We start from the raw sequence: 21,640 nt of genomic DNA on the forward strand, positions 1-21,640 counted from the left end.
ATGAATTTTAATTTTTTAATATGGAGGGGTGAAACGGTAAAAGAAACAAGTTCCTTGTCAAACCAGCAACCTGCACCTTTTTATGATAAATGTGGTATTTTTATGCCCTTTTCCGACTTATGAACCTTTTTCTTTTTAATTGCTTCAAGTTTTGATTTTGAGGAAATCTTGATATAAACAAATAGCAGAGCAATTTAAGTTTTACACTTGTTGCGATCAATAAAAAGTAAAGTAAAAAAAAATATGACTAATGTACTGCATAAAGTCAAAATAATATTACTATCTTTACCCGAATATTTTAGTCTGTATTTTCAAGAAAAACAGATGAAGAGCCTTCTAATTTATGTTGACATTTGTTGTTTGGAGAAAAAAAAATCCTTTAAAGACGGTTACGGATTAAACTTTTTAAATATATTTTGATAGAATTTATTGTAATTATGTCCGAACTCCAAAGCACCCAAGCTGCCAAGCAAGAAAATTACTATATTTTATAAATTTCGATTTTTTTTTTTTTGTGTTTATAGCTCTAAGCAGATGCGAAATTATAAATTAAGATTGGAGGGCTGAATAATTTTTATGGTGTAATTTTATTTTATAAAGAGGTAGAAGATATAAATGTTAGTGTAATAATCTAGAAGTTAATTATAGAATAATTGTATTATATATATTTTGCTCATAAATTGAATGATTAATAAAGATATCATTTTGTTTCTTGAGATTTATCGCGTTTATGAATCATTTCGAGTTAAGGACTTAAAATTGTAGAACTTCATAATATAGACGATAAATACTCTTAATAGTCTCTAACCGTGACAATTAGCGGGAACACTAATTGACTGTAAAAAAGTTAGTATGGGGATTAGATGATGGTTAAGTTTTACAGACTATAGACAAATGAGTTGTCATTTTAATCACATAGATACATGTTACAGAACATGGTATTTGACAGACCCTAAATGAAACATTAAATGAATTGTGTTCGTGTCATTAATGTTTCATTCAGTGTTAGGTTCTAAAGTATGAAGTGTTCGTCTTTCCTACATAAGAAATGCGTATTCATGAGTGTTGTTCAACGCTATTTATAAAAAGTAGCTATACAGGTGACACTTCAGTACACATAGCTTGTGCGGAGGGGAGATGTTCACGAAGACTACTATTGTCCCTCGTATGTAATACGAGTGATAGTATCACTAGGTCTCTTGATAAAGTAGGGTTATTAGCGCGCGATATGATTACAATAGTTAATAATATTTGATAATCTACTTAAGATCGAGAAAAGATTAAGTTTGCAACGATGACACACACTTACCTTGAAACTGATCGGATACTATGAGACAAAAGAATTAACACGAGTAAATTATTTACTGGATCGTGATATTGTACCGTACAAGATCATCTGTGTAAATTGGATGGTCATAATGCATTATGCTAGATGCCGTTTATGATTTGTAAAAATTAAAAAAAGTTTTAATTCTATTTACCAACAATAACACAGATCCTATCGGGTCACACCAATAGGAAGTTAATCAGAGAAATTTATGATTAATTATAAATGTTATAATTAATATAAATGTCATAAAGATGACAAACTTAAACAGATTAAATTTATAAGCATGTATGACACGTTGTATAAATTTATCACAATAACATACGCAAGAAATATAATTGTTCAGTACAATATATAGATATCAAATGGATTACAAATATTAATTATGAATTAATATTTTGGGTCTAAAGCTCGTTTCAATTTGGCCTGAATTAAATTTATAATTTAATTCAAAAGCTCAAATCAAAAGCCCAAAAACAAAAGCCCAACAACCCAAATTAGAAGCCCAAAATTAACCAATCTTATCCATCAAGGGTATTTCGGTAATTTTCCGATCTTATCCAATGGCATTTTGGTAATTTCCAAAAAGATCAGGGGCATTTTGGTAATTTTGCCTATAAATAGGTGTGTAGGGTGAAAGAAAGAATTTGCCAATTCCGATAGTTCGTGTCTGATCGATTCGAATATCATTATCTCTTTCTCGTGTTTTATCCTCTCAGAAAAGAATACGTAATCCACGTATATTTTTGCGAGTTGTCAGTAGTGTTTTTGCGGGAGTTGTGAATATTGTTTTTACGAAAGTCACGGTTTTTGTTTTTGTGCATTGTCGTAAATCAGTTTTTTTGAGATTCGTGAATAGTGTTTTTACGACTGTTGTAAATAGTATTTTTGCGAATACCGCTGGTAAAATATTTCTGGCAAAAGAAATATCAGCTCTCTAGTTATTTTTCGGTGGACACTGATAGAGGCATCATACGTCCGGTGCTTCGAAAGCGAGTCAAACTTCAAATCCAATTCGAATTTGGAACAAGGTACAAAGTTGTTTTAATTTATTTAAATGTTAAATAAATTTAGCTTTAGAAATCAATCCGGGAGCAGAACTTCGGCTTTTGGTAGAAGTAAAATTTTTGTTTTACATTTTTTCCGCACCTTAAGCCTAAACCGAGTTCTGCGGTAGATTCCCAAGCGGGATTTGACGTAGGATTCCCCAACAATAAATACTTTAAAAAAAATATGAAGAACAAAATTACTATTGTTTTATTTTATAAGAGTGGCTTAGCCATCTCTAATTACCCATTAGATCCCTGACTTCAAGCTCTAATGCAAAATCACCGACAACTTTGATTTCCTAACTAGAATATATTTCAAATTAAAAATATAAGAAATTTTAAAGTTTTATTATCAAATAAAAGAAATGCAATAAAATATCTGTATTGCATTTATAATATAACTCTCAAATTTGTAGCTTTGTTCGTTGTTAATTGACATAAAAATATATTTTGATTACAATTAGCTGTACTAAAAAAAATGTAAATATGCTATTAAACAACTGGCTATTGACATTGAGGTAATTTCTAACAGAACGTGTGGAAAACCTCAAAAACAAAATAAGAATAAAACTATTTTAAGGTATCTCCTTTTTTTTTTTTTTTTTTTTGAGGTCAGTAATTAATATTAAGAAATATGTGTGTCTTATTTTGGCTATCTAATTTCATCTAATTAAAGGGCTTATGTTGTAAAATGTTGTCAAGGCAAAGGAAGGAATGAAACGGCGCTTCAGAGTTTAGGGGAAGCAAGGGCAAAATCGTCAAAAGAAAAAAACATCCGTCTTCGTCTTTCCAACCTGCCTCCTCCCTGGTCGGAATCCCCTCGAGTAACTCAATTTATCACTTTAGATCCAGACCGTCTGATTCGAATCTGGGCCAATCCGACCCGAGTGAAGCTCACGAGTCCCTTTAATCTAACGGCTCGATTCAAATCTGACGGTCCGGATCTAAATTTAAAAAATGAGTTACTTTAGAAAACACGAACTCCTCCCTCCCACGCCTATATAAAGCGAACAGGCGGTAACCAGCAGGACACTCCAACCTTCTTCCCTTGATTTCCTCTCAAATTGCAAGGCCGTTTCGTACTCTTCGACGAATTTTATTTATGCGGGGTGGGAAACGGGATATTACACAATTTAGGTTATGAGCTGGTTTGATAGGTTGCATCGCCGCTCAGATGCGAGCCGCTTCATGGACGGATTGATGATTTTCGTGTTTTACCTGTCTCTTCCTATACGTAAATCTAGTAGTAGTAATTTTAATATTGAGTTAAAATTGGCTTCGAATTTGGTACAATTTTAAGCGCTCGGATTAGGATTCGTTTTTAAAGTTGGTTAATTTGGGATTGATTTACTTGGATCTCGAAGTGAACATAATGGATCGTGACAGCTTTCCTTTTGGAGGTATGAAGTTGATTTTCTCTTTCTTGAATTAATTTCCTGAAATTATTTTTTGGTATTAATTAATCTTCTACTTGAGCAAGATGATTTTAGTAGTTCATGTTTTTTTTTTATGGCAATTGATTTCTCAGTGAAGGGGTTTGTATGGTTATAAACATGTATTTTTGCTAATTCTTCTGATTGTTGTGTGAGGGGAAATTTTATTTTGCAATGTGGGCGTATTCTAAGTTTTGACAGTAATTCCTTATCAAAACTAAAGAACAAAGTCTAACTATCCCTTCTTGTTTTAGACTTGAACAGGTTGTTTTCTTTATTGTTTGTAATGATAGTTTCATTATTTCACTATATTTTGTGTTGCTTGTGAAATTGTACCGAAAGTATTACATTAGAATTGGGTGAATTTACTATTTAGATTGTGTCTGGAAACAAAAACCAGACAGTTAGATACCGTTTTTCTTTTTTGGGTTTTGAATAAAAGAATATTGGGGTCTACTTCTAGATACTCTTGGGTGATGTAGAAGATGTGCCTATCAGATTCCATATCATTGTTTTAAAAACATGTTATTATTGTACCTTTTAGTCTAGTGGATTAGGAAAGAACCAAACTTGAAAGTGAAAGTGATGTACAAGCAGTACAGGATTAAGTAATTGTAGTAGTTAATCTAGATAAATTATTCGCTAAATTTGATCGATTTATTATAATAAAATAAATTATATTCAATTGTGTTCTGTTTTACATTTTAGGTCCTTTTCTCCCACTCATTGAAAGACAACAACCTTCTCCCCCTTCTGTAATTGTGATTGGTGCTGGCATTTCTGGGATTGCAGCTGCCCATTCTTTGTCTAATGCTGCATTTAAGGTATTATCGTTTTACTAGGAGGTATAAATTTGAATAAGAAAAAATCTTTTTGGTCACTGTATGGACCAGTGGGTCAATTGTGACCACTTATTTCAGTTAATATTTATATCAATAGAACTGATTTTTACTTACTCTGAACCAAGCCCGGGTGGCAGCTTTATTTAAAAACAGGCTAGTCAATAATGGTTTTGTTGGCTTATTTACAATTATAATCTAATTATTGCACCAATTGTAAATATGTTTTTTTATCAATGAAATTGTTAGTAGGCATTTAAAGCCACTAACCTTCAAAAAAATTATTGCACCAACATCATACTGTTCTATAAATAGTTCTTCCAGTCTTCAGTCAGACTTGCTATTCTGGTCTGGATTTATTCAAAGTGATTTAGCTGGTTGAAGTGGTATTTAACAGTATAACTGTAGAAAGGAAATTCACACGACTGTATGATTGATGATACTGATTGGTGGCAAGCTACTAATGAAATTCACATTATTAATAATTATGATCTTTTTGGCTTGGTGGTTATAACTTTTCCAGTGTGCTATTTTTATTGATTGTCCTGATTTGTTTTCCTTTTTTTTTTTTTTTTTAATATACAGGTTACTGTGTTGGAATCGAGAGATAGAATAGGTGGCCGAGTCCACACAGACTACTCTTTTGGCTGCCCAATTGACATGGGTGCCTCATGGTTTGTATAATTTCTTTTGAAGTCTGGTATTTGTGATCTATAACAACTATATTCAGCATTTGATGCGTATCTTTGATTTTTATTTTCTATTCAGGTTGCATGGAGTGTGCAATGAGAACTCACTCGCACCACTCATCAGGTGCCTCGGTCTAAAATTGTACCGCACTAGTGGTGATAATTCTGTGCTATATGATCATGATCTTGAGAGGTATTATTTTTTTGTTTCTCTTTCACTTTTTTGTTCATTACCTTGGAGCTTTCAATATATGTTAATTCTGAAATATATGTAATTTGGTTTCTGTAGTTATGCTCTTTTTGATAAAAAAGGTCGTCAAGTTCCCCAGGAGGTTGTGATTAAGGTTGGGGAAGTATTTGAGACAATTCTCAAGGAGGTACTAAATGACTTCTCTCTCTGAAAATTTATATCTTCCAACTGCATTATTTGTTTACTTCAGAGTGTGATTTTTTATTTTTTATTTTCCTATAACAGACTATAAAAGTACGTGATGAGCATATGAATGATATGTGCCTAAAAGAAGCCATCTCCATAGTTTTTGACAGATACCCCCATCTCAGGTACTATAGTAATATCAAGCTTTTATAAGAAATATTTTAAAGGCTGAATGTCAGGCATATACTTAAAAATAATCCAAAATTACATCTTTTTTGAGATTTAAGTGTAGTAGTGACATATTAAACAGGAACAGCTTTCCAAATTAGCCCATCTAAATCTTAAAAATATCAAAAACTTCAAATCATATAACTTGTGAGATTCATCTTATTGCAAAAATATCAAATCTTTTTTCGACCAAAATACACTTCATGTTGTTACTGTAACCAGACTTCATCTGTTTCAGAAAAGTCGAACATTGTTTTCATTACATAGTTAGTGTTGTGTGTGGATTTATTTATAATAATAACATCTTTTGGGCATTTTGATTTGTGGGGTTGGTGTGATGTATCAGAGGGGGATGATGTATGTTTTCTTCTTCAAGGATAGAAGGGTAAGTTTGTAAGTGATAGAACAATTGCATATGGGTGAAGTTCTGTTTTGACTCTAAGAACTGGGAAGGGCCAATATTATTGTTGCATATGAAAGGTCAATCAGCAATTTTCATTTTTGGAGGGTATAAATGAACTTTTCTCATTTAGAAACAAATACCAAACTAGTTTTTGACATGCGGGTGAACATTTATATGATGTAGGCTCGAGGGTCTAGAGTATGAAGTGCTTCAGTGGTATGTCTGCCGAATGGAGGCATGGTTTGCAGCTGATGCTGACACCATCTCTCTGAAAAACTGGGATCAGGTACAACGTTATATCATTTGCAAAAATAAATCTGAATTCGAGATAATTGGTAATGTATACATTCATTAACATACATACACAAACAGGAGCATGTACTCACTGGCGGACATGGCCTAATGGTGCAAGGTTATTATCCAGTCATTAAGTCTCTTGCGGAAGACTTGGATATTCGTCTGAATCACAGGCATGTATCTTCCTCCAAAAAAAAAAAAAAAAAAAAATTTAATACATATGCATATGCATATGCATTAGATGCAATTTGGACTAATTTTTATTTATTTATTTCAGAGTCTCAAAAATCACACAACGCTACAACAAAGTGATAGTAACAATTGACAATGGCACAAAATTTGTGGCCGATTCAGTGATAATTACAGTCCCGCTGGGGGTACTCAAAGCAAATCTTATAAAATTTGAGCCTGAACTGCCAGAGTGGAAGGCATCGGCCATATCTGACCTGGGGGTGGGAATCGAGAACAAAGTAGCACTCAAATTTGACAAGGTCTTCTGGCCAGATGTTGAGGTTTTGGGAATGGTTGCACAGACCTCTTACTCATGTGGTTACTTTCTCAATCTCCATAAGGCCACCGGCAACCCGGTTTTAGTTTATATGGCTGCTGGGAGATTTGCATATGATATTGAGAAATTGTCTGATGAGGAAGTAGTTAATTTGGTCATGTGTCAGCTTAGGAAGATGCTTCCTGAAGCTGCTCAACCGGTAAATATTTCAATTTTATCTATTTTTTAAATGGTCTATATTGAAACCAATGCCAAGTAGAATAGGCATCTTGAATAAATATTATTTCTTAATAAGGGTTATATACTTATATTTATAGTGTTTCATGTGTGGTGAAATTGTTAAAATGCAAAAACAAATCCCAGGTAGCAGCTTTATTTTTAATTTGACAGTTGGTGTCTATTAATATTGAATTTTTTTCTTTTCTAGGTGCAATATTTGGTCTCTCACTGGGGCACTGACCCGAACTCACTCGGGGCATATTCATGCGACCTGGTCGGAAAACCAGCTGATTTATATGAGAGATTTTGTGCCCCAGTGGACAATTTATATTTTGCCGGAGAGGCAGCTTGTACTGATCATTCAGGATCAGTGCACGGGGCCTACTCGTCAGGCATTGCTGCAGCTGAAGATTGCAGAAAGCGGCTTTCTAGTCAGCATGGTATATCCGACTTGTTTAAGATTGTGATGAGAGAGGAACTCACTGAACTGATGTTTCCTCTCCAGATTTCTAGGATGTAATGGAGCAGTAAGCATCGAGGTTTATGTTTTAAGTAGATTATGGTGATCAATATTAATGACATAATAGTTTATGATAATGTGGAACTGTGTATTATGATGATTAGGTATTATGTATGCTAGGTTGATTTTATGAAATACTTTCGGACTGTTGATTATCCTATTTTTATTCTTCTGTTTTGCTTTATTTTTTGCAAATACAGGTGGTACAGTAAAATTGACAGGTCTTGCTAACCTTCCTTCCAACTTTACCTTGAAGTCTGCTGCTCGTTACCAGTTCGATAGTTCCTCTTTAAATTGAATGGTCTGTATTATACCTGGCTGCTCAGTACCAGTGAGGCTGTTGATCTTTCTAACAAGGAATCAGATCCAATACCGATAGCATCCTCATGTTTGGTTGTGACATAGGGATCTTTCTAACAAGGAATCAGATCCAATACCGATAGCATCATCATGTTTGGTTGTGACATAGGTCATAGAATAAAACAATAAGTACTTTTATTATGTATTTATTCTATTAAACATGAATAGTGTGATGAAATAGTATAGCATAAGAAATCAACCATCATAAATTTTGTCACATTTTTAGATTGTACAACTTATGTCGCATCTCTCCTCTTAAATTAACCCACCTGTTTAAATTTAACTCATAAATCAGAGAAGGTGAGCGAGAACAAAGTGCTTCTTATCACAACTGAACGCATGGATCTAGTTAGTATATATCTTGGTATTATCTTTCTAATTGTTGCATATCCGTTCGTCACCTCTTTAATAAGGTCATGAGAAAAAAAAAATTAGATTTGATCTTCCATGTCATTTTGTCCTAAATGATGAAAAAGACGGGCACTGGGCCTATGAGCGTGTAGATTTCCAGGCCTGAACGAGACAGGCAGACCGCCTAGCCAACTGGATAATCAAACTTCTATTTTGAAAGGACTGCTTTTTGGTTGAATGATTGAATCTAATCAGCAAAAGTGGAATCAACTGCCATTTCTTTGTTTTCTTTTGAATGGATCGACTGTCCAATTGCGTGTATCAGTATTGCTACTTACTAATTCAAAATGCTTTCAGTTGAGATAAGTTCAATTGAAAATTTAATGTATGACAATCTAATGATACTTTAGAGAGTTTTTTTCTTCTAAGAAATTACTCGTTGGATAGTAGACAAATATCAGCTATTGTGAAAATAGTACGGTATTGGGTATTTTTCTCGTATCTCATATTTGCGTTTAATAAAAACCAAGGTTATAAATAGCGTTTATCGTGTCATAGCGGGAAGTCTAAAAAAAAAAATTATAGCAAATAGCGAAAGCTATGTTACATAGCTTTTTTTTTTTTTTTTATAAAATTTTTGTACTATATTATAGACATCATGGCATAATTAACTATCTTAATTTATTCAAAATATTCCAACTACATTATAGTAAGTATCATTTTGTTACTTCAAGAAAGAAAAAAAAAAACATAAATTGCACTAAAACAAAACTACTCGCTAATTTCGCTAATTTAGTAAAAAATAAAATTAATCTCATATTTGAAAGTAAAGACAAACTACCCAAATAAAAAAATAAAGGTTCTAATTTTACCCCCTCCCAATTCGCAGAACAGAAAACAAATTAGCAGGTCTCTTGTAACTTTTCATCTCTCTCTGACAGACTGTTCTTCGTACCAGAATTGATTAAGAAATAGGAGCAAGAGTCGAAATCAAAACGATACAAGATTTCAATTAAATGTTAAAACTTAAAATTACCTAGGTTGCTCGTTGGGCCGGATGGTTGTTCCTTGAGAACTTTCTTATTTTTAGCTCGTTGTAGTTTCCTTATTTGATTTCGTTTGATGAATCTCTCATTTAAAAAAAAATCACGGTTAAAAATCTAATTTGAGCCTTTATTTAAAGCCCATATAAATTGAAAAGAAAAGAAAAGAAAAACCAGCTCATGTTGCATAGCGCGTACTATTTGCGCTACACGCTATGCTCTATAGCGGACCGCTATTACTGCTATAGCGTCTGTAGCTCAAATAGCGCATTTTCATGTTATAGCTTAGCATTTATTATCCCAAAATGCTATAGTGCTGCTATTTAGAACACTGATAAAAACTAAAACCCATCTCAATATATTTTCTATACCTAATTCAATGATTAGTAACTTGGTTGTTGGTTTTGCATGGTACTATTTTACACAAGTAATATAGATTGATAGTATTTGCACGTGCCATGACCATGAGCATAAAATCTTTTAAAATGAAAACTAAAATTATGCGTATCAAGGAAAATCTATGACAAAATCTGACTGAAAAGAAGAAAAAAAACAGCATACATTATAAACAAGAGAACAAATTAGGTTTGATAGGCATTAAATCTACTTTTGGGTCCAATGAGTTCCAACACCATCCGACCGCATTAAGATCTATGCACACAAAAATTAAAGAAGTCACACATAGATTTTAAAGCATAGTGCACGTATCTTAATGCGGATTGGACGGTAATTGAGAGCATCGAACCAAAGTAGATCTATAAACAAACATGTATATATTAACTTTATCTAAAATTCTTCACGGAAATACTGCTTAAAAGGGAAAATAAATTATCAATCTCCTCATTAGAGAACATTTTCTTCGTCCCTTGAAAAAAATTAAACAATCCCGATCTCCTTAATGTGCGCATGGATTTATTATGTTCGTTGCATTTCTTTTTCCGAAAGATATACAGATGTTGGTTTAAAAGTTTTTAATTTTGAGTCATGAGATTAATTAGTCTACTAATTGTTAAGTATTTAGTTCACTTTAACTGAATATATTATTTAAAAAAACACTTAATTAGTCATTGTTAAAATAAGATAGTTTCATCACTCTCTAAAAAAAATTGTGTATGAATGTTTTGCAAAGAAATTGGCGTTGTTTTTGGAGAAACCTACATGGTTGTATTGTATAACTGTGTACAATTTATCAACGTCATGCACGCTGCAGGCATTTACGGTTGCAAAACCGTAAGTGTACCAACCCATGCACCTTTAAATGAGTACAATCAAGCTTTCTGTGGTGCTTAAAAAAAATAGTACTTCTTGAAAGAATTCAATATACAAACATTAAAAAATTAGTAAATTTTTTTAATAAATCAGAAGATAGAAATTACAAGAGATGAAGAGAACCTATCAACAAGTGATGAAAAAACAGTTCTAGAATTACGCACATTAATTAATTGATTGATGGTACTGCAAATCTTTAGGTGGAAACATGAGCTGTTTAGGTGGGTAATAAATCTGCTGTGATTCTAATGGAATAACCAATCCCAACCATCTATTTCGTTGAAATTCATGTATGAAAAAGTTTTTTCATTGAGATTCGCACATAGAAAATTTTGAATGGTTGAGATCGAAATAACAGGACTGTTATCCTATTAAAATTAAGGGAACGACTAACAATACCCCCACTCAGTCCCCTATCTGTCCCCCACGCTAAAAGACAGAAAAAAGTACAATGGGGGACCACTAACTGAAGCTCATGTGGTAACTACTGCTAATGAGTAGGGTTAACGCGATTTTATTCATCGTCAAAATGTATAGTATTTCATACCTATGAATTTATAGTATTCATACTTATTATCTATAATATTCGTCATAGGTAAACACAAATTGGAGAGGACCATTAATCTTGAGGACTAGTAACGACCAGGGGGGCCGCTGACGATGTCTGACAGCCTGGATTGGGGACCGCAACCATCTGAAATCGATATTTGCCAAGATTGGAGACCACTATAGCGAATTTATACAATGAAGTATTCATATATATGCAATGAAATATTTATATCTAACTAATGAAGTATTCATATATAAATAATGAGATTGACTAATATGCTTTCGGTAGCATATGAGCCGAAGTGCTACCGGTTCAAATTTGAAATTTCAAAATCCAAAAAGTCGATCTAAACCGTTCATCTTGTTCTCCATATTAATATGTGCTTGGAGACCAAATTTTACATTTTTCTGAATTATTTTACTATTTATTAAGCCACTTTGAAAATCGCTGATCCAACGGTAGCACTGTTTTGTTAAGCCACCGTTGGATCAGCGATTTTCAAAGTGACTTAATATATAGTAAAACAATTCAGAAAAATATAAAATTTGGTCTCCAAGCACATATTAATATGGAGAACAAGATGAACCGTTCAGATCGACTTTTTGGATTTTGAAATTTTAAATTTGGACCGGTAGCACTTCGGCCGAAGTGCTACCGAAAGCATATTAGTCAATCTCATAAATAATGAAGTATTTATATCTAACAAATGAAGTATTCATATATTGACATTTTCATATCTAACTAATGAAGTATTCATACATGTACGAAATAATTTATACAATTCAAAATCAGACACCTCTTCTGAGACCTCTCTTCCAAGACTTCTTCAATTCACTTAAAGTCTTTTTTTTTTATAGTAAATATTCACACCTGACACTAACACTAACACTATTCATACTTGAAGGTGTGAAGTATTCATATCTAACAAATGAAGTATTCATATCTAATTAATGTACAAATAAAGCATTTATATCTAACAAAATGAAGTATTCATATTTAACAAATTAAGCATTTATATCTAACTAATGAAGTATTCATATGTAACTAATGGAGTATTCATACGTTACACTCTGACAATTTTCACTGGGCTAGCATGGACCCCCTCCGACGGTGCACCACGCTCTCCTCGCCGGATCTCATCAGAGACGAGGTAAGATTGTGTCGGATCACACCGGATCTCCTCGCTGGATCTCGACGGTGCACCATGTGAAGGCCGTGAAGGCAAAGAAGAGGCGGAGGCGGAGGCGAGTGGGTCTTCGTTGTTAGTTTGTAATAATCTAGAAGTCAATAATACGATAATTTATCATAAAGCTTTGTTCATGAATTGAATGTTTATTTATATATCATTTTGTTGCCTTGAGTATTATTGAATTTATGGATCATTTCGAGTTCATGACTGAAATTGTGAAACTCCATAATATAGATAATATATACTCTTAAAAAGTCACTGACCAAGGTAATTAGCAGGAACACTAATTACTGCGATAAGGTTAGTATGTGGATTAAAAGATGGTTAAGTTTTACAAACCACCTGACACGAGATGTCATTTTAATCACATAGATACATGTTCTAGGAACATGGTATTTGACAGACCCCGAATGAAACATTAAATAGAATTGTGTTCGTGTCATTTATGTTTTCATTCAGTGTCAAGTTCTACAGTATGAGGTATTTATCGTTCCCACTAAGAAATATGTATGTGTGAGTGTTATCTACCGCTGTCCGTAAAAAGCAGTCATAACGGTAGCTTTTCCATATGTATAGCTTAGCTGAGGAAGTGATAGTTTACCAAGAATACTATTTGTCCCTCGTATCTCTATACGAGCTATAGCATCACTGGGCCCCTTGATAGAGTAAGATTATCTGCTAGCGGTATAATTACAAGAGTAATTATATTTGATAATCTGCTCAAGATCAAGAAAAGATTCAGTTAGCAAGGATGACACACATCTACCTTGAAACTGATCTGATAGCTATGAGACAGAAGAACAGACACAAGTAAATTGTTTACTGGATCGTGATATTGTACAGTACAGCATCATCTGTGTAATTGGATGGTCATGATGTGTTGCCAGATGCCACCCATGACTAACAGAAGTTAAAACAGTTTTAACTCTGTTTACCAACATAACACAGATCCTATTGGGTCACACCATATAGGAGCTACTCGGAGAATCTTACTGATTAATTATAAATTGATTATAATTAATATTAAGATGGTTATAATTAATTATACGTGTTATAATTAAATTATAAATGTTATGTAAAAATAACAAGCAAAAACATTGGTTAATTTATAAACGTGTATGACACGTTGTATAAAAGTTAACCGGTTAATTTATAAATGTGCAGGACACATTGTATAAATTATCGAAACAACAAATAACCGCAAGAAAAATATATATAATTATTCAGAATAATTATACGAATATTATTTGTGTTCGGGCCGAGGGCATTCGAGTCTTTTCAGATTCGTCCTTATCCGCATGACACGTCATCGATCCTATCCAGATGACACGTCATCGATACCGAAACAAATAACCGAAAGAAAAATATATATATAATTGTTCAGAATAATTATACGAATATTATTTGTGTTCGGGCCGAGGGCATTCGGGTCTTTTCAGATTCGTGCTTATCCGCATGACACGTCATTGATCCTATCCAGATGACATGTCATCAATCCTATCCACAAGGGCAAAATGGTCATTTCACACCTATGCCACCTTGCATGTGTAGAAGCATGGAGAAGAATGTGGAAGGGTGTGGAAGGGGTATTTTGGTCATTTCACATATAAAAGGATGAGGTGTCAATGGCATATCTTGTAAATAGGCCGAACTTGGAGGGCATTTTGGTCTTTTGCAACCGAATCTAAACACTATAAATAGGGGTGGAGGGGTAGAGAGAGAAATATATATTCACATATATACATATGCACATTCACATGTATCTTTTCGTGCAGAAACGAATCGGTATTTTCTCTCTTTCTCGGTTTCTCTCCCAAATAGTGTTTCGGTTGAGAAAAGAAAGTTATACGTAGTTGACGTATAATCTTGCGGGTTGTTGTGGAGTATATTTACGGGATTGATGAATAGTGTTTTACCGAATTTAGCGGTATGTCAGTTTTGCATATTGATGAAACTGAGCAACCAAAAATTCGTGTTTACGGGTTTTCGTCTTTTCCCCGTGAATAGTGTTTTTGCAGAATTTCGCGGTTTACGGTATTTCTGGCAGAAGAAATAAACCGCTCTTCGGTTAGTCCTGGTGGATAATCGATAGAGGTATCACACGTGTGATACTCCGAGTCGATTCCTTCCCTGGTGAGGCTCTACTCGCTCGGTCTGCATTCCAACTGTGATTTGGAAACAAGGTATAAATATGTTATATTAATCTATTTAATTTGTAAGTAGATTAAAGTTTTAGAAATCAATCATGGAGTAGATCTGTAAAAGGATTAAATTGGGTTTCGATGCCAAAGGAATACTGAAGGTGGACCGCCTTGGAAAGTTTCCTGACATACCCAGTTTAATCCTGAGCTTAAGTTGGCCATAGAAATTTTTGTTCTACGGTCATTCCGCACCTTAAGCCTAAACGGTTTCCGGTTAGCACACCGCGTGAACCCCAACAGTGGTATCAGAGCACAAGGCTCTCCCGCTGATTGATTTTCTAAAAGTTATAACTTATGCAAATTAGGTGCATATACCGCATATCAGTTTAATTCTTACATTTGCAGCTTAAGTCCAAAACCGATTAGAAATGAGATTTTCTTGGATCGGTTCTACCGACTAAGAAAGTTAAATTAGATTTAAGCTTTCTTTATGCTTTCTTATGAAATGTAAACTTTTACATTTCTTGGATCGGTTTTCCGACCGAGAAAGATAAAATAGGATTTTATGCTTTCTTTATGTTTTCGTTTTCAAAACTTTTGATTGCGTTAAAGTTCATCTAAGAATGTGATGAAGCAATAAAGTACCTGAGTAAGAGCTGTTAATCTCCACCCGTAAAAGACAAGGTTAATGACAAGAAAAGTCTCGGCTTTTCGTCTAACCCTCTTTTACGTGTCCTGATAGCTGGCCCAAAGGGGACTTTGTCACGTTACCAAATTGCTTCAACGCTTTTGAAATGGCAAAATTTAGTGTAAGTTTTTCGCCTTTTCGAAAACCTTCGGATAAATAAAGTTCATCGAAGAATGTGATGAAGCAATAAAGTACCTGAGTAAGAGCTGTCATTTCCACACAAGAAAGAGATGGTTCTGTCTAGGAAAGATTGAGTCTAAGCGGTCCTCGTGACCCCAATCTTTCCTGGGAGCCCCTTTCACATGTCCTAATGGCTGGCCCAAAAGGAACTTTGTCACGTTACCAAATTGCTTTATGGACCGAAAAGAATATCTGATTTTAAAACATATAAATTGTTTATGTGCTTTAAATGGTATAAATAAGAACTGAGCATAGCTGCAAAATAAAGAATTGGTAACTGATAGATTATATACCCGACTTGGTCCCGTATATAAGTAAATTAGATTTACTACTTTGAGATGAAATGGGTAAAACTAGATTTACCGTCTTTCTAAGGAACCGTGAAAGAAAACTTTCTTTGAAGAAAAATACGAATGTGAGATCACATTTGGCATTGTTTTCTTTCTGACTTCCTTTCCACGACTGCTTGCTGAAGCATATGAAAGAGGTCTTTTAAGAAAATGAAAATGCGATCATATTCACTATTCTTTCTGTCTGACTTCCTTTCCACGACTGCTTACTGAAGCATATGAAAGAGGTCTCTCAGGAAGATAGGAATTGAATCACAATCGGTATTTTTCTGACAAGCAACTTTCACGTGTCCGTAACGCTGACCAAGGTCAACATTACGAACTGAAAGAAATATACGTGACTCGGTCACATATATAGGTAAATCAGATTTACTGCTATCATATAAAAACGTATAGATTAGATTTACCGTTTTTATAAGAAACCATAAAAACTACCTCTACAAGATAGACGGTAGCTAGAGTCAGTTTCAAGAACTGACTGCTTAACCAAGTCAAAGCATATGAAAAAGGTACTGCTAAGAATAGAAAGTAATGGGGATCATATTCGGTATTCTTTCTAGACTTCCTTTCCACGACTGCTTAATGAAGCATATGAAAGAGGTCTCTTTAAATACGAATAGAATCACATTAGTCGTTCTTTCTGGCGAAATGGTACTGCTAAGGATAGAAAGTAATGGGGATCACATTCGGTATTCTTTCTAGACTTCCTTTCCACGACTGCTTAATGAAGCATATGAAAGATGTCTCTTTAGATACGAATAAAATCACATTAGTCGTTCTTTCTAGCAAACCTCCTTTTAAATATTGCTGGTACTGTTAAGCATAAACACCAACCCATTAAATATTAAGTAGTATGCCCTTCCCACTCTATCCTCCTCAAACCATTGTTCATTGGTTGATGGGTAAACTACTCAGTAGACATCGCCTTTTACCTTTGGTGGTCGAGGGTTATGTTCGACATATCAAACCAAATAGAGTGAGGTTACTTACCGATGATTTCCAAAACAGTTTTGGGCTCGGGGCAAAGTCTTCGTTAAAAACACGTGATGTTTTAACGAAACCAAGAATCACAAAGAGATGTGATTAGCAAGTTTGCTTACCTAAGATAACTGATAGCCAAGATATGCATACACTGCCTTGGTTATTAGTGAAAATATGGATCTTGGTCCTACTGCAAACGGGAATAGAACAAATTTGCAGTGGGAGTTTTATTATTGAATAAAACATTACATGAACAAAGCTAAAATATTTACTTTAAAACGTTGTAGAAATATGACTAAAGAAACGTCTTTCTCTTTACGCTACCTACTCAAAAAGTTAGACATACGTGAGTTAAAGGAATATATCCTAAATACATCGGTCCCTGCTCAAATAGTAGAGAGCAGCTCTGTCAGTACTCACACGCTTCGTATGACAAGCGGTGATGAGAAACTGGAGAAGCTTAACTGTCTGTGGAGCCACGAGTTGGCCACAGAAGTTATCCTGAACTCATTTCCTCCCAGCTATTAGGAGTTCATTGTGAACTCCCATAAGCAAGAGTTGGATAAGAGCTTGCAGGAGCCCCAAGGGATGCTGAGGATCACTGATAAAGACATCGAGAATAGCTCTCATGTCCTCATGATCCAAGAAGGTGGGAGGAAGATCAAGAAAGCAAAAGGGAAAAATGGCTATTAAGTACAAAGGCAAAGGGAAGTTGGTTCCGGGAACGAACTCTCCCAAGATAAATGTTTCTGCTAACTCTGACTACTATTTTAGCAATAGCAAATGTCACTGGAAGAGAAACTGCCCGGAGTATCTTGGAGATATGAAGTTTGAAAATGTCTCAAAAATCTCAGTCTCAAGTATTTATGTTATTGAAATTAATGTTGCGACCTCTCTTAATGATTGGGTACTGGATACCGAATCATGTGCTCATATTTGCACGAATATGCACGCACTAAGAGGAAGTTACGCAATAAGGAAGTACAACTCCGAGTTGGAAACGGAGCACAAGTTGCAGCCGTTACAGTCGGTAGGATAGAATTGTACTTGCCTAGCGGGTTTATTCTGGAACTAGAAAATGTCTATTTTGTTCCTACCATTTCTAGAAATATCATATCAATCTCGTGTTTAGAGATGAATGGTTTCTCGTTTGTTATAAAGGACAATAGATGTTCTATTTATAAAAATGAGACATATTATGGATCATCTTACTTGTTAAATGGTCTTTATATGCTAGAAATGGAAAACCCCGTGTTTAACATCAATAACAAAAGACTCAAAACGTTTCATGAAAGTATTGACTTACATGAGACATAAGTCTGAATCCTTTGACGAGTTCAAGGAATTTAAGACTAAAGTAGAAAATCAACTGAACAAAAGTATTAAGGCATTACGGTAGGACCGTGGAGGCGAATACTTGAGTTATGGTTTTCAAAATGTACTTAAAGGAATGTGAGATAGTCTCACAACTCACACCTCTAGGAACACCGCAATGTTACAGTGTTGCCAAGAAAATGAAACAAACCATGCTGGACATGATTCGTTCCATGATGAGTAACGCCACCCTTCCAAAATCATTTTGGGGACACGCACTAGATATTGCCGCACTAACGATAAATATGGTTCCATCCAAGTCAGTTGAAAAGACTCCATACGAGTTATGGTTTGGGAAATCCCAAATATGTCTTATCTTAAAAATAGGGTTGCGAAGTATTTGTCAAACGCCTGACGTCTGACAAACTTGGTCCCAAATCTGACAAGTGCTTTTTCGTAGAGTATCCTAAGGAAACGAAAGGATATTACTTCTATTACCAGTCCGAGAACAAATTAGTTGTTGCTCGTCATGGTATACTTTTGGAGAACAAGTTTCTTGCAAAAGGAAGTAGTGGGAGTAATGTAATACTTGAAGAAATTCAAGATACATCACACAATACAATATCTGAACTAGATCAGATTAACCCACCTCTTGATTTTTTGGCTGATGAGCATCTGAAAGTACCAAGTCCACAAATAGTTGTGGATGAGGTTCTAGTCTCGAGCTCAAGTGCTTCAACGCAAGTTGAAGTAGAACTGGATCCGCAGACAGTTGTGGATCAAGTTCGACAGCCTGAAGAACAAGTGCTACGTAGGTCAATGAGAACAGTCCATGCACCCGAGAGGTACTTGGGACTGCACGAGGTCTCAGTTTTGACACTGAAGATCCTCTGACCTATGCGGAAGCAATGGATAGGCCTAACTCTGATAAATGGCTGGAGGCCATGAGATCCGAAATACAGTCCATGTATGACAACACGGTTTGGAACCTAGTTGTACCACTTGATGGGGTGAAGCCCATAGCTAACAAGTGGGTTTTCAAAGGAAAACAGACATGGATGACAATATGACTATTTACAAAGCACGGCTAGTAGCGAAAAGGTTTCAAACAAATTCTGGGAATTGATGAAACTTTTTCACCCGTGGCTATGTTTAAGTCAATTCGGATACTCCTAGCAATTGCCGCATTTCATGATGATGAAATATGGCAAATGAATGTCAAAACCGCATTCTTAAATGGAAATTTAAGAAGAGGATGTGTACATGACACAACCTACGGGTTTTGAAGATCCAGAGAATGCTGGGAAGGTATGCAAGCTTCTTGAATCCATTTATGGATTGAAGCATGCATCACGGAGTTGGAATCTTCGATTTGGCGAAGAAGTCAAAAAGCTTGACTTCGTCAGATGCGAAGAAGAATCTTATGTGTACAGAAAAACTAGTGGGAGTGCCATCGCCTTTCTTAATCTTATATGTAGATGACATACTCTAAATAAGAAACGATATTCCTCTATAACAATTAGCCAAGTCTTCATTAAAGAAAAGTTTTCTCGATGAAGGACTTGGGCGGGGATGTCTATATACTAGGCATAAAGATCTACCGAGGTAGATCAAAGAGACTTATAGAATTAAGTCAAAGCACGTACATTGACAAAGTGCTGAATCGATTCAGCATGCAGGATTCTAAGAGAGGATTCCTGCCAATGAATCATGGTACACAGCTTAGCAAGACTCAGTGTCTTTCGACAACTGATGAGCAAAGCACTATGAGTAGAGTACCATACGCTTCGGCTATTGGCTCTATCATAAACGCCATGTTGTGCACTCGCCCAGATGTCTCGTACGCTTTGAGTGTGACGAGTAGATATCAGGCTAATCCAGGCATAAAGCACTGGAATGCTGTAAAGAATATCCTTAAGTTCTTGAGGAGAACTAAGGATATGTTTCTCGTCTACAACGTTATCACCTAATACGAGAGATCGTAAACATCATAAGATTCTTATAATTAATTATAAAAGATATAATTAATATAAAGGTGATGTAAAGATAAGTAGAGTTGACACAGTCAGCAACACAGCTGATCCACTCACAAAATCTCTTCCTCAAGCCAAGCACGAGATGCTTAATGCTTCTATGGGTCTGGAACACATAGAAGATTGGCTGTGTGATTTTCTTAGGATCTACGAGATCTTAGAGAATAAAGAATTTTGTATATAAGTAGGGCCTACGATGATTGGCTCCTAGCTTAAGTGGGAGATTGTTAGTTTGTAATAATCTAGAAGTCAATAATACGATAATTTATCATAAAGCTTTGTTCATGAATTGAATGTTTATTTATATATCATTTTGTTGCCTTGAGTATTATTGAATTTATGGATCATTTCGAGTTCATGACTGAAATTGTGAAACTCCATAATATAGATAATATATACTCTTAAAAAGTCACTGACCAAGGTAATTAGCAGGAACACTAATTACTGCGATAAGGTTAGTATGTGGATTAAAAGATGGTTAAGTTTTACAAACCACCTGACACGAGATGTCATTTTAATCACATAGATACATGTTCTAGGAACATGGTATTTGACAGACCCCGAATGAAACATTAAATAGAATTGTGTTCGTGTCATTTATGTTTTCATTCAGTGTCAAGTTCTACAGTATGAGGTATTTATCGTTCCCACTAAGAAATATGTATGTGTGAGTGTTATCTACCGCTGTCCGTAAAAAGCAGTCATAACGGTAGCTTTTCCATATGTATAGCTTAGCTGAGGAAGTGATAGTTTACCAAGAATACTATTTGTCCCTCGTATCTCTATACGAGCTATAGCATCACTGGGCCCCTTGATAGAGTAAGATTATCTGCTAGCGGTATAATTACAAGAGTAATTATATTTGATAATCTGCTCAAGATCAAGAAAAGATTCAGTTAGCAAGGATGACACACATCTACCTTGAAACTGATCTGATAGCTATGAGACAGAAGAACAGACACAAGTAAATTGTTTACTGGATCGTGATATTGTACAGTACAGCATCATCTGTGTAATTGGATGGTCATGATGTGTTGCCAGATGCCACCCATGACTAACAGAAGTTAAAACAGTTTTAACTCTGTTTACCAACATAACACAGATCCTATTGGGTCACACCATATAGGAGCTACTCGGAGAATCTTACTGATTAATTATAAATTGATTATAATTAATATTAAGATGGTTATAATTAATTATACGTGTTATAATTAAATTATAAATGTTATGTAAAAATAACAAGCAAAAACATTGGTTAATTTATAAACGTGTATGACACGTTGTATAAAAGTTAACCGGTTAA

At 34.7% G+C, this 21,640-nt stretch overlaps 1 protein-coding gene across 2 annotated transcripts; it reads left to right on the forward strand.

Moving 5' to 3' along the window:
* Positions 1 to 3,402: 3,402 nt before the first annotated feature.
* On the forward strand, positions 3,403 to 8,035 carry LOC144546461 (polyamine oxidase 5-like). 2 transcript variants are annotated; one of them, XM_078295020.1, is made up of 10 exons: positions 3,403 to 3,776; positions 4,518 to 4,633; positions 5,234 to 5,322; positions 5,417 to 5,530; positions 5,627 to 5,714; positions 5,813 to 5,898; positions 6,528 to 6,630; positions 6,717 to 6,814; positions 6,919 to 7,348; positions 7,577 to 8,035. In XM_078295020.1, exons 1-10 carry the CDS (start codon positions 3,749 to 3,751, stop codon positions 7,886 to 7,888), a joined length of 1,464 nt encoding a protein of 487 aa, XP_078151146.1. In that variant the 5' UTR covers positions 3,403 to 3,748; the 3' UTR covers positions 7,889 to 8,035. The 2 variants fall into 2 exon arrangements, with proteins under 2 accessions (XP_078151146.1, XP_078151152.1); XM_078295026.1 differs by lacking the exon at positions 3,403 to 3,776 and adding an exon at positions 3,935 to 4,073.
* The last annotated feature ends 13,605 nt before the right edge of the window (positions 8,036 to 21,640 follow it).

The sequence above is a fragment of the Carex rostrata genome, chromosome 2 (genome assembly GCF_964058835.1).
Source record: "Carex rostrata chromosome 2, lpCarRost1.2, whole genome shotgun sequence".
Taxonomy (NCBI): Eukaryota; Viridiplantae; Streptophyta; class Magnoliopsida; order Poales; family Cyperaceae; genus Carex; species Carex rostrata.

What these genes read in the sequence shown, in the direction of transcription:
- LOC144546461 (XM_078295020.1), top strand. Translation starts at nt 3,749, where the DNA reads ATGGATCGTGACAGCTTTCCTTTTGGAG. An exon ending in TGACAGCTTTCCTTTTGGAG is followed by an intron (nt 3,777 to 4,517) that starts GTATGAAGTTGA and finishes TTTACATTTTAG; the next exon opens with GTCCTTTTCTCCCACTCATT. An exon ending in CTCTGAAAAACTGGGATCAG is followed by an intron (nt 6,631 to 6,716) that starts GTACAACGTTAT and finishes ATACACAAACAG; the next exon opens with GAGCATGTACTCACTGGCGG.